General features: G+C 34.1%; 2 protein-coding genes across 8 annotated transcripts in view; one reads left to right on the top strand and one right to left on the bottom strand.

Annotated features, from left to right (window-relative positions):
- The first annotated feature begins 2,552 nt into the window (after window positions 1–2,552).
- On the top strand, window positions 2,553–11,362 carry LOC106883152 (uncharacterized). 2 transcript variants are annotated; one of them, XM_089366035.1, is made up of 3 exons: window positions 2,553–2,639; window positions 6,799–6,915; window positions 9,342–11,362. In XM_089366035.1, exons 1-3 carry the CDS (start codon window positions 2,630–2,632, stop codon window positions 9,575–9,577), a joined length of 363 nt encoding a protein of 120 aa, XP_089222161.1. In that variant the 5' UTR covers window positions 2,553–2,629; the 3' UTR covers window positions 9,578–11,362. The 2 variants fall into 2 exon arrangements, with proteins under 2 accessions (XP_089222161.1, XP_014789546.1); XM_014934060.3 differs by lacking the exon at window positions 2,553–2,639 and adding an exon at window positions 3,806–4,097.
- Window positions 10,382–13,936, bottom strand: part of LOC106883154 (transmembrane protein 177) — a 20,513-nt gene continuing 16,958 nt past the window's right edge. For 5 of the 6 annotated variants that reach the window (XM_089366034.1, XM_014934071.3, XM_052974299.2 and 2 more), the window contains one exon: window positions 10,382–13,119. In XM_089366034.1, coding sequence (XP_089222160.1) covers window positions 12,376–13,119 — 744 coding nt within the window. In that variant the 3' untranslated portion in view covers window positions 10,382–12,375. The remainder of the gene's footprint in view (window positions 13,120–13,936) is intronic. The other variant, XM_014934069.2, reaches the window with a different exon arrangement.

The following is a 13,936-nucleotide window of genomic DNA, read 5'->3' as shown; positions in this document are numbered from 1 at the left end:
GTAATAACAGGCCAACATTAAAAGGATTATAACAGTTTCTAGTCTTGCTACAAACTAAATCCGGCCGATTCATTTCACCTCTTGTCGAAAAGTGCGGGGAATCGCCGCTATGAAAATTGTTTTAACTTCTCATTCAACGCGCGCGCACATGTGACAGTATTACAGTCAAGAATTTTGTATAATTTATCTACAGTCTTGGCTGCGAATTCACAGAGCCTTTTAACAAACTTTATAGAATTGTCTTTTCCAGTGTGTATGTTTTGTTGTCTTATTAATTCCTGACCAACATGGAAAATGTTTTGTGCGGTGAATAAAGTTTCTGTTAATAGTTCGCAAAGTGTTGCTCGTCATTTACACGCAGACGCAGGCATGGCTGTGTGGTTCCGAGCTCAGTTCCGCCGTGTGATACCTTGGACGAGTGTCTTCTACTGGAGCCACGGGCTAAACAAAGCCTTGTGAGTGGATTTAGCAGACGGAAACTGAAAGAAGCCGGTCGCATGTGTGTGTTTGTCCCCCACTACCACTTGACAACCGGTATTGGTGTGTTTACGTCCCCGTAAAACTAGCGGTTTGGCATAAGAGAAGAGACAGGGTAAGTACAAGGCTTAGCAAAAATAAGTACTGGGGTCAATTATTTCGACTAAAAATTCTTCAACGCAGTACCCCAGCATGGCCGCAGTCTAATAACTGAAACAAGTAAAAATAAAAATTGAAAGAAAAAGTCCATTTCATCCTTTCGACACCATTTATACGCAGCCAGAGCACTACATGTCGGGCAAACGAATACATATATGTTAATAATATTTCTTTCTTCTTGGCGTTGATCCTTCGATGTTTACTGGTTATTCCGACGCGGGAACCGAAAAAAAAAGTGTGTAATGTGCAACACAGGCAGTAAACAAAAATAAAATAGAACAGAGTGATGACCTTTAGTCGAGAAGACACGGAAGTTGTTGCTCTTCGATTACTATGGGAAACAGCTGTGGCTTTCTTCAACTGAATACACGTCGTTGATTGGTTAAAAATTACCCAAATACGACAACTTCAACACGAAATAACTTCTAAAATACGAAATTTTGTCAAAAATGTTGAAAGTAAATTATGTTGAGCATGAGAAATTGCACCAGCATACGAAGTTTCAAAGTGTCTAGTTAAAAAAAAAATTATTATTAAAACGTCTGTGAGCGAAACTGAACAGATCGATATATCCAGAAATGGAAAAACTGTTGAAATATAGCGACCAAGAAATATAGGACATGTAAAATAAGAAGAGTGATAATAGAAAAAAAAAATAATAATCCTCGTAGTAATAGGTGCTTTTGGAAGTGAAAAAAAGATACGTAGTGAAATATAATAACACAAATTGCCATTTATATGCAACATTCAGAACATGTAGAATACGAACAAGAGAACAAAAGAACACAAAATTGAAAAAGGAAAAAAAATATGGGGAGAAGGAAACCAAACGCAGCAAGATAAAGAATTGCAATGGTTTAACAATGAAGGTACTTTGCAAGTTTAAGTCAATTGGAAAAGTAATAATGACGGCAGTAATAGCTTATTTGTGTATTTTAAATCATGGAAATTACTTTTACGATGATACAACAGTGTTGGTTAATAGCACAGTCTCAAATCAAATATACTGCAAGCAGAAACAATAAAGCCGTAGCTATCTTGCTATTTCCCTCCTGTCGTTTCTACAAATGTATGATAAACGACGTTATAAGAAATCGATAGATTGAGGTATAGATGGTAATATAATTATTGATATTAAGGTATTTCGTGAGAAAGTCAATAAAACAATATTTTTTAATGATTACTTTCCATTTGAAAAAATGTTTTTTACAAATAGTTTAACATTTCGTTAGCAGCTTTTAAATGTTGTCTTCAAATTACCTACTACCAGAAAGGATGTAAAAAAAAAATAGTTCATACTCTAAAAATGATATTAAAGTATTTTCGTAACAAACGTAGAAAGTCTAATTTATTGGAAATATTCATATTTTCCCATTGAACATCATATCTGGCACAATGCTATTGATGCCCATACACATATTCACATCCTAGACAACATTCAAAACGAAGATATTCGAATGATAAGCAATTATTTATTCATCAATACAGAAAATCCTGTTTCCATTTTCTACTTATAATCACTGCTGTAATGTTGTCTGTTTCTTTGAAACATTTAACTGCATACTCTATCTAAGCCTACCTAAACAATTTAGATCTTCTGCACCATCCAATCATCCGTCTTCTGAAGTGAAATCGTTTGGTAACCATGTAGCGAATAGCTTCGTAGATTCTTAGCCGAGTTTCGAAACCTAGCCTAGATTTTTCTACGAGTTCCTTCCTATTGTTCTCGGCGTTAACACTTACAAATTCATGAGGTTCGACTATCACAGTTAAGTTCTATTGTTCAAGTGAACATTCTTGGGTTAAATCCAAGTCAATAGAGATAAATTCATTACTTTCCATTGTTCTGTAACCTACATCCAGCTTTCCAACATGTATAAATACAGTACCCAAACTTAATACCACCTCTTTCGCTTGGTGCTTACCCAAAGGAACATTTCAGTAATGACTCGTCACGACAGGACTACACAATTGTCACCCTCTCAACTTGTCAATGCAGAGAGGTAAATTCTCTTACTTTCCCTCTCCTTCTTCCATCCATCTTCTAGCGATCACTTACAGATAAGCTTAACAACCTACAAAATGAACCGTAGGATTTTAACCTATCCTTGTACAACAACTCGAAGAAGACGATTCCTGTACTGTAACGATAAAATAAAGGCCATATCAATTATTGTTTCTCTCATGTTAATCATTGCTACATATAATCGTCACAGTTGCATGAATACGTACATGCATCACAGAAAGAGGGGGGGGGGGAGAGAGAGAGAGAGAGGGTTGCCATAATGTCTAAGTATCAAATGGGGACAACCTTCAAATTATGGAGGTATCATAGGTATAGATACTTGTTTGAAGAACTTTTATAATAATTTTCCTGATGCGCAATGTGCGTCCATTTCTCTCCTATAATAAAACTCTGATCTTCAAAACAAAATGCTAGAACATGCTTAGGTGACTACTCATTATTTAAAACAAATAAGGTGAGTCGAGTCTGGTCACATACGAGAGTATGGGTCCCAATATCTAACCTGACTTACCATCGGTTGCAGCGTGTCCTTGCACATATCATTTGTCCGTTTTTACTCGGGTCGCTCTGGGAAACCCTCTGAGCAGTGTCCCAGTCAGCCCCTATCTCTGAAAGAACGTAAGTCTTTCATTCATTATCGAGACATTTCAGTACCAAGCGGGACAAATATACTAACCGGATGGTACACAGCAGCAGACCCTTCAAAACGGAACCGTATGGCAACCCCACTGCCCCCTCGCTCTCTTTATATGTGTATACACACACACACACACATATATATATATATATATATATAGGTAATCTTCAAGTTTAGGGGGATAAAAAAATAAATAAAAATATTCAAGGGAAGTAACTGAACGTCTTACCAGTATTCTCCGTACATCTCTGTTTATAAATAAATCACACACGTGATTTGATTGACGTTAGGGTGTGATTTATTTATAAACAGCTAGAAGAAAACGGATAATACTGGTAAGTCGTTCAGTTATTTCCCTTGAATATTTTTATTTATTTTTTTATCCCCCTAAACTTGAAGATTACCATATATATATATATATATATATATATATATATATATATATATATACAAGCATAAACTTGAATAAGGTCGATGAAAACTGAGTTGTTGTTGGTATTGTTTATAATCAGATCAGTAAGGTAAAAAACATTGATTCACCTGGCCGGAAGTTAGATAATTGTCATGGCAATTAAGGTATATAGCGCTTAATTAAAAATAAACGATATAGAGTAAGTTAACCATAAAATATCACGGAACTATTACAAGACTGCAGCTTACAGCAACATAAATAACGAATGAAACAGTAACCACCGGAAATCCTAGTGTTTGGAATTTTTTTCTTTTATACTGTTTATATGGCTGCTTTTGTTAGATTTTTTATTATCTCCTGTTTTCTTTACAGTAAAATAAATTATGGTGCGTATAATATATACACAGTCCTATGCACGCATAGCAATCATTCTCTCTCTTTATACTTAATATATATTATTTATATATAATATGTATCATATTATATATCTAATATATAATTATTTGTATATATATGTGTGCGTGTATGTATAATAAATCGAAGGGGGTGCAAAATTAGTAAGCGGGGTAAAATGAGTAATTTCTGATTTCGTTATTTTCTCCTTACCTGTTTGAAATTGCAAGTCCTGCATCATAACTTTGTACTGCTGCATCATCTTTACGAGTAAAAATTAGTCAGCACAGTTGTTATTGTTAAAGCTGAGAGAATTTGGAACATAGTCAGGTGACAGGTACTTTTTTTTTTTCAAGAAATTTTTTTCAGCTTTGACCCAATCGTAATTGAGGTTACTAACAAAATATCTGGATAATTTTTGGTATTTAACAATCAATATTCTTTTCTCTGTTGGATTCTAAGTCATTTGTCCCCACCCCCCTAATGCCTAATTTCATAATTTTCAATTTATTTTTTTAAAGAAAAAAAATGTCTAAAATGGGGTAAAATGAGTAATGACTATTTTAAATAATTGTTTCTCTTCATGGTTCGTAAATATGTCGGGAACAGCTATTCCAGCAGTTAGTGAAGAAACCATAGAGAATATTTTGACTTTTCTGATTTAGCTGATTCTTGTTAATTTCGTATCATGTGCTGTTTTACCATGATCCTCTGTCATTTGACCTGGATATTTAAATTTTTTGTTACAATTCTCATCATTCTGATGGACAGTGTTGTACAAGAGTCTGTTTCCAAATGTAATTCTGGAGAATTGAAGAGGCAAAAATTTACCTTATCTTGGTCTACTCATTTTACCCCAGCTAAATTTGTCTTTTATATTCTCAAAGGGAACTGACAGTTTTCTGAAATAATGCTCTGAATGTGTGACAGTATTTTTAATGCATTTAGAGAAGGTCATTTGCTTAGCTGATATAGTTTTTGTAAGGTAGTGAACATTTGTAAAAAAATATATTTTGTCTCAAAGTCAAAAATACATAAAAACACCCCATTTTACCCCCTCACCTATACACACACACACACACGTGTATCCCACTGCCTCTTGAAAATCGGTATTGGTGTGCTTATGTCCCCGTAACTTAGCAATTCGTCAAAAGCTTAAGAAAAAGAAATACTAATATTAATTCGTTCGAATAAAATTCTTGTATAATATATATTATATAAGTGTCTGATTTTATGTCAAATTGCATACAAAAAACAATCTTAACATTAAACTTAAAGGATTATTCAATCCTTTTTTTAGCAGTGTTTACTAATTTAGCAGTATTTACTAATTTTTACAAAAGAAACGTTGATTAGGACTTCCAAGTGTCGGCTAATTTTGCTGGCATGCAAGAGTCTTTCAGCGACTATTTGACCTGTTAGAAATAATTACTAAATTCCTTCAAAATGATATCCTATTTTCGACATAGCTACACGAGTGTATCCTTTAACTTTGCTTCCTCACGTCTTTCAGAAAAATTGGTGTTTTATAATTAAATTTTCTACAAATACCTTTCATATGGTGTGAATTCCAATTATATCAGAATTTGTTGTGAAATTTTTTCCCTAGGGTAGGTAGGTGAGAGTTTCAGATAATTCACACGAGTTGAATTTGTTTCCTCATAACTTTCAGAAAAATTGGTATTTGGTCATGAAATTTTCTACAAATACCTTTCAGACGGTGTAGATTATGATTATATTGGAGTTTAATTAGAAAAATAATAAAACAGATACTGCACATATATTTACTGAGGCACATCATGCAATTCTTTTAAAATTTCAAGTTTTATTTTATAGATATATATTAGATTTTTAGCTGCATTTCTCTGCAGAGGTCAGTATAAGTCCAAAACATGTCTAGATACTTCTGTATTTGCTGGAACTATGAAAATAAAACCTGACATTGATTAACACAGTTATTACCATATTTCAGCTGAATTACATTGCCTTAGTTTGAATTAATTTTGAAAATAATTAAGACTTTAGTTTGTCTTTATTAAACTGGTGTTTGGAACATGAAATGAAAATTTGATGGAATGTTTTAATTAAATGCTTTTTAAAACAAGAAGTTTGTATCAAAGAACCAGTAGTCTCAGATGTGTTAGCATCAAAAGGGCTAATGAAAATTTTTTCCACCATGTTTATTTTTTTTTATGCTCCATGCATTAATTATATTATGACTAAGCTATTATTTTCTTGTATAGTGGCTAGTGTTTGTGAGTTTTAACCTCCAAATGATCATATTTTTCCTACACATAAATAAATGTATAATTGTATTTATATAGTGATTCTTTGGTAACTACCATGGAAAATACTGGGTTGGTGATTTACTTCAATGGGGGGCCAGAAAAAGTTCGAGAGATGTCTTCCCATATTTAAAACTTCATAAACAGAAAACTATTAGTTATTGATTAATAAGTTTTATTTTTTGCTTCACAACATAATAAATTTCTAGTTTCCTAATATTAAATTCATTCATCACTTTTTTGTAGCAAGTATGGAGAAGACTATACTTTAATGATGAGGTCAGAATAATGTTGAAATACATTCAAAGTTACCTAGTATTTTTTCCTGACATGAATAGATAGTGTCACTGAATCTATATCCAATACTCTACATTGCCTGATCATTCTCATGTTTCTTCCTATATTTCAGTGGTCAACATCAATTGTTATGCGTGTCACCGTTGTTCATATTTGCTAAACTTCACCATTGACAAGTACAGTGTTGTCTCTGGCTGCAATAAATGTCAAACAACAGTGGATTATAGTGGTAAGACATTGAAGATCTTTTCTAAGTTTCATATATTATTCTCTTTTCTTTCTGGTGTGTGGACAGACTCCATTTATTTCAGAGTGGATATTAAGCAATACACAAATACGATTTTTGTCCTTGGGTAGCAACTGTTATTTTCTATTTGCTTACCCCTAGAAAGTATGAAAAATGGCTAATATTTCCTTCAAACTCTGCTTTTGTTACATTTATTCGAACCCCAAAGAATCCTTCTCAATACATTGCTTTGATGCTCCCCCACTACTCCTGCTCATGATCAGAGATGCAGAAATTGTCAGCCATTAAAGGACATGCTCAAATGGTCATAGCCAATTAACTGACAAGCAAGTCTTTCCAGTTTCTGTCTTCCCATATCAATATTGTAAGCAATATTATATAGTTGATTCAATGTTATGGTATAAGACACATAAGGTATCTTATACAGTAGGATCAAGTGATTGTGAAACCAATTTTTTAATCACATGGCTAGGTCTATACCTACATTAAGATGATGATGATGATAATGATACATTTTTTTGTTTTGGTGCTTTTTTTTTTGTTTCTTTTTGATAGCATTCTTAGATCAATCTGTTTGTGGAAGAGGAGTGGCAAAATTGTTAGAGTATTGGGCAAAATGCCTTGCAGTTGTTGTATTAGGTTTCAAAGAAAGTTTTGAGCATTTTTTAATATGCAAAAAGGGATGTAAATAATTGACCTTTCAATAAATTTTATTTAATGAAATAATTTCCATTATTATTAATGACGTTTGTCCATCTATAAGGCAATCTAAATATTCCATCAGCATAAAATTTGACTGGTTTTGAAGAAAAAAGTTATCTAGATGCATTTTGACTCCATCTAAATAATTAAATGTTTTTCCTTGCAGTGAGTTCTGTAGAGACAAAAATAAGTGGTAGTTGAATGGTGCAATATCAGGAGAATATGGTAGATGGGGTAAGAGATCCCAACCAAGTTCATGTAACTTTATTTGGGTAGCCAAAGACATGTGGTCAGGCATTGTCTTGTTGGAACACTACCCCTTTCCCGTTGGCAATCTCTGGCCTCAATTCTTTGATTTTTTAGTTCAAATTAGTCAGCTGATGACAGTTCACGTCAGAATTAATGGTCTGGTTTTGTGAGAGCTCATAATAAATAATGCCTTTATAATCCCACCAGACACAAAGCATGGCTTTTCATCTTTGGTTGCTGTTTTGGGGGATCCTTACACAAACTCCAGGATCTTTTTTACCCTACGTTTTTGTACACAATCCATTTTTCATTTTCAGTCACAAATTGTTTCAAAAAAGGCATGCTTGCATTCTGTTTCAAAAGCATATCATAAATGGAAAACCAGTCCAAGCAATTCTTTTCTGAGTTTGAGGGACCCATACATTATAGCAAGAAATGTATCCTAGCTTCACTAGGTGTTCATGAGCTGCATTTTTAGAAACCTTCAACTCTTTTGTAAGTTCTTTAGTCATGACATTTGAGTTTTCTTCGATTTTTGCCTTCAAAACATCTTCATCCAATTTTGAAGGTCTTCCTCTGTGACTGTCATCTTCCAAGCTAAACTCTACAGCTTAAAATTTTACATACCATCTTTGAACAGTTGATTCACCTACAGCACTACCACCATAAACTTCACAAATGGTTTTGCAAGCCTTTGCAGTATTTTCTCCTTTTTTAAAAAAGAAAAGCATTACAAAGCGAATATGAAGTTTTTGGTTATCCATTTCAAATGTCAATAAAGGGTAACCGGAATGAAAGATAAATCAATTTTTAATCAGGAACAAAGAAGAGATGCACTACCACTTCAAGCAACACTAATGTTTTAACTGTTATATTTCAGGTGTGTTCAATGAAGAGTTAAAAGATTTAGCTCAAAAACGCTCAGAACTTTCTGGACAACCTAATAACTTATATTGGGAGTCCAAATCCCACTTATCTCTTCAGGATCAAGTTCTGAAGTTCATTTAATCAACTTTCTCTCCCAGAATTTCATTCCTGGTATCCTGGTGAATGATTTACCCTTTAGCATTCAGAAGTAATGCTTCTTTATTCACATTGTTTTGAATTAATCATGCATTATCTCATAGCTTTGAGATTTTAATGATGTGATTGTTTATTTTTAGAATAAGACCATAGTGTAGGTATGAGAGGACACATCTAGTTGATTTGAACATAAAGCAGATAAAATGTTTTGGCCAGATAGGGCCAGTTTAAATGCTGAAGGGTTAAAGCAGTTTTTGCTCCAGATCATTACATTTTCAGTTCAAATCCTGTTAAGATTAACTTTATCTTTTGTCTCTCTCTGTAGTCAAGGTTACGACATGTTGAGATATATATTCACATATTGACTGAAATATAATTTAACTAATTGGATAACATTTCTTTACAAGCTTGATTACTTTTATTATTATTTTCAGATCCTTTTAAAGCTGATCGCAGATGTGTCACTTCTGAACAGGAACAGTACTTCGATCTTTTAGATATAAATTACCAAGAAGGATGTCGCAATATTAGCCAAATTCCAACTGTTGAGGAACCTAAATTCTATTGCTTTTGTTTAGAAAATCTTTGCAATAGAGCTTCAAAAGGAAAATTTGACATTCTGGCACTGAAATTTTCCTTTTCACTCTTATTATTCTATATCTTATTTTAGTTATCCAGTCACCCATGAAGAATGACTCTTTACATTAGGTAATCCACAAGTATTCCCATCTTCCAAACTACAGTTGATCCTTCTTTTGGTCACTTGCACAAAGGATCTCTGTTAACTTTGTGGAATTTACCTTTCCCCACTTTCTTAATGATGATGGTTTTATAAGAAGTTCTCCCATTTGTCGCTTGCTATACATCATGCTCCACACTACACACAAGGGAAATCTCCATTCCATCAAACTCACCACCATATATACATACATGCCAAGTATGAAAATAACTTCAGTCATTTCAAACCAACAAGGATACCTGCCCTGACAATGCTCTATTATCTTGAAATAATACACCCTCCAACTTGCACCAGATACTTCAATCTCTCTCTTTCTCTCCCTTGGGGAATATCCCAATCTTTGGAAATAGTGTTCAATACCCAAGAAACATAATACTTCTGGTTCTGGTTCTAACTACCATCATATTGTACCCACTTCAAACAACTTAATGGTGATGGAAATGCCTATTAACAGCAACATGTACCTCTCTCCTGCCTTATTCATCACCAGTATGGCTTCCATAGTTTTTTTCATTATAAACACAAACAAGAAACAGGACCACATATCTTTTGCTTGTTAGATGACCTAACATATCTATTTATGTGAGAAATTTAATTCCAGGATTCCCAGTAGAGCAGAAATGTTGCATTTATGAAAATTTTGCATAAGCAGGTGTTCCATAATGCAAAACATATCTTTTGTTTGACTTCCATATACATGGAATCAATAGGAAAATTAATTTTGCATTAAAGAACTTCAGATTACAAGATATTTTATTAAATACAATGCCTCCTGTATAAGATAAACATGTTTAACATTATATGAACTTAGTAATTTTGAGAGATATGAAGTAAATTATTCTTAACAGTGGAATTTGAAATAGGTAAAGCCATAAATAAAAGTATGAAGGATATTAGGTTAAAAATAAAACCCTTGGATAATAGAAAAAGTTGAAGGATACCCTTCAACATTTTCTATCCAGTGAGTTTTTTAACAAAATATCTTATAAGCTATTCTTTATACTTTCGTCTACTTTGGGTTCCACTCTTAAAAATAACCATGGTCAAACTGGGGGGAAATGAGATAGCCTAGCATTTGAGGATAAGAAAAAAACTAATGCAAACTTATGAAAATGAAGATATTGAAGACTTAGCCCCAAGGCATCTTATGGTTAGTGTATACACTGTATTGTTTACAATTATGAAACATTGCATGTGTATTGTATATTGTAGCAACACTGCTACAATATATAGTTACAAGCATGGAGGCACAATGGCTCAATAGTTAGGGCAGCGGACTTGTGGTCATAGGATCACGGTTTCGATTCTCAGACCAGGCATTGTGAGTGTTTATTGAGCGTAAACACCTAAAGCTCTATGAGGCTCCGGCAGGTGGTAGTGGTGAACCCTGCCGTACTCTTTCATGTTTCTGTTGTACTTGTATTTCAAAGGGCCGTCCTTGTCACGCTATGTGTCATGCTGAATCTCCACAAGAACTATGTTAGGGGTACATGTGTCTGTGGAATGCTCAGCCATTTGCACGTTAATTTCATGAGCAGGTTGTTCTGTTGATCGGATCAACTGGAACCCTCGTCGTTGTGACTGATGGAGTGCCAAAGAAGATAATTTACAAGCAGTGGGAAGCTAAATCAAAGAAAATGATTGAAGTTATTTGGGGAAATCAGATTTTGATGGATTTTTTTAAGCAATAAACTCATTCATTAAATAATGACTATTGATTTTTAATATTTGTATTTTAGTTCTTTCATTCAAGGTTCAGTTTTGTTCCATAACACTTTTCCTCTGGCACATGAATGACTTACCATCAACTCCAATAATGCCCACTCCCACACAGATGATGCTACACTTCATTTCTTTCTAACCTTCTGAATCTAATAGCAGATAACATTTACTTCTATATTATCTCAACAGACTACTGTATGCCTCTTTAATTTAGCTCCCTAATAAACTATTGTCCCTTTAGTTTAATTCCCCAACAGACAACCATGTCCCTTTATTTTATCTTCCCAGCAATCTACTGTTTGTCTCTTTAACTCCCTGATAAATTACTGCATGTCCCTTTAGTCTGACTCCCTAAGAGACTTTTGTAAGTAACATGAGTTCAATAACCAGCATACTGCCATATTTACTTAGTTAAGTAAGATTTATTCTGTAGTTAATACATGGGAAAATGACAGACTTTAAATGAGATATTTTAAGCTGACAAGGAATTCTATCTCACACTATGGCATGTTAGGAATGCATCTTCTGTAGCCCAAAAGCGAACAGTGCCCTGTGTGTGGACTTGATAGATGGAAACTGTTTGGAAGCCTGTCATATATATAATAAATATCTATGTCTGTGTAGGCATGGACATGTGTCTCTGCATGAAAGTGTTGAGCTAGAAACAGTGTAAGTTAGTGAAATTTCTTGTTCACTAGGTCAGCACTTTCAGATGAGTGAAACAAAAGAGGTCCCTTACGTGAACAACAGATAAGGGTTAGTAACAAGAACGGTATCAGCTGTAAAATAATACTTCAATAATATGCGTTCATCTTACTCATGTTACTATAGAAAAATAAATGTGAAATGAATGAACAGCAGAGATCCAAGTTGTGAACATTATGGTAGTGAATGGGTTAAAAACAAAACACCAAAAGTTCTTGTCTCAGATGCCTTCTCAAGCTGACATGTTTCAAAGATACTTCATTTTTTTTTTTATTATTAATTTCAAAATAATTGGATCAACATCAACTCTGCAGTTTCTCCTCTGATTCTTTAGCAAGAATTTCTTTCATAAAATCTCTTCGAGCAGTTATTGGTAGAGATTTCATTCGAACAGAAATCTTTGTGTTGCCAAATGGTGTGTAAATTTTCTTGCCATCTTCACCAAGCAAAGCATACAATGCTGCATTTCTTTGCAGCAACAAGTTATAAAATTCTATTCCTCCTTCAATATAATCCTTCCCTAATTTTGCAGCTTTTGAATCGGCATGCCGGTCTCTCCGGCGCTGGTAAATATCATACATAAATAAGTAGCTTCCTAAGGCCATAAGGTAGAAGGAACTAGCCAAGAAAACCTTGCCAAACAACTTCATCTTTTGATTGAGGCGATAAAGGCCATCCATTGCAAAATAAGCACAATAAACAGCACTCATGTTGAACACCAATAGACCGCACTCAATGGCGATGTTGTGGTCTGCAACATAATGAATTTCTCGTGCAATAGCAAACTTTTTAGCTTTGTTGCTCATAATTATAGAATTTGAAAATTTCTGTCCATTTTCAGTATTCCAATCAATAGATTTGTTTTTCAGTTTTAGGTGTGCTGTATGGATGTCTGACAATTCTTTGTAGCTGAAGAAGATCGGGAGGCCGATTATGGCACCACTCTTCATGTGTAAACTACCTTTGTGTATGATGTCCTGGCCATAGTTAACAAACATTTCAAGTCTGCTCTCCAATTGAGGATCAAGGTTTATTTTGAAAAGTGTCTGTAAAGACAAAGAAGAAAAATAAGAACATTGAATAAATGCCAAAAAACAACAACAATAAAACATTTGAACAAAATAATAATAATGATAATAATAATAACTGTTTCTATTATAAGCACAAGGCTTACAATTTTGGGGATGGGTGCTAGTAAATCACATTGACCCAGTACTCAACTGGTACTTATTTTATTGACGCCGAAAAGATGAAAGGCAATGTTGAACTCGGCAGAATTTGAACACAGAATGTAAAGACAGACAAAATGCCCTAAGATTTTGCCTGGCATGCTAAAGATTCTGCCAGCTTGCCATCTTTAGATACCTTTCTACTATAGACACAACATAGCAAGGATTGTCCATTGGACACTTTGCAACAAGTAAGGACTTGACAGAGCAAAAAAGTGGTATGAACATAAACCCAAAGGCATCATTGAATATGATAATGCAAATATCCCATGGGATTTTATGATCCAGTGTGACCATGAGAGGGAAAAGGAAACCAGACATAGTGTTAATTGAGAAAGAAAGCAAACGATGCTGGGTCAGAGACATAGCATGCCCAGCTGACAACAGGGTATATGATAAAGAAGAAAGAAAAGTTGATAGATTTGACAGGTTAGCTTGGGAGGTTAAGCAGTTGTGGTTGCTGAAAAAGGTGGTTGTAGTACCAATAATTATTGGAGCCCCAGGAACAGTGAGTAAAAATCTTGAGAAGTACCTGGAACAAATAGGGGCTGCAATAAGGTTGGAGCAATTGCAGAAAACAGCACTGCTTGGAATCGCTTGAAAACTCTGGATGGTGCTTGAAAACTAAAGGGTG

The sequence above is a fragment of the Octopus bimaculoides genome, chromosome 18 (genome assembly GCF_046866305.1).
Source record: "Octopus bimaculoides isolate indiv1 chromosome 18, ASM4686630v1, whole genome shotgun sequence".
NCBI lineage: Eukaryota > Metazoa > Mollusca > Cephalopoda > Octopoda > Octopodidae > Octopus > Octopus bimaculoides.
The sequence above is the reverse complement of the archived record's forward strand: the minus strand, read 5'-3'. Positions and strand labels throughout refer to the sequence as shown.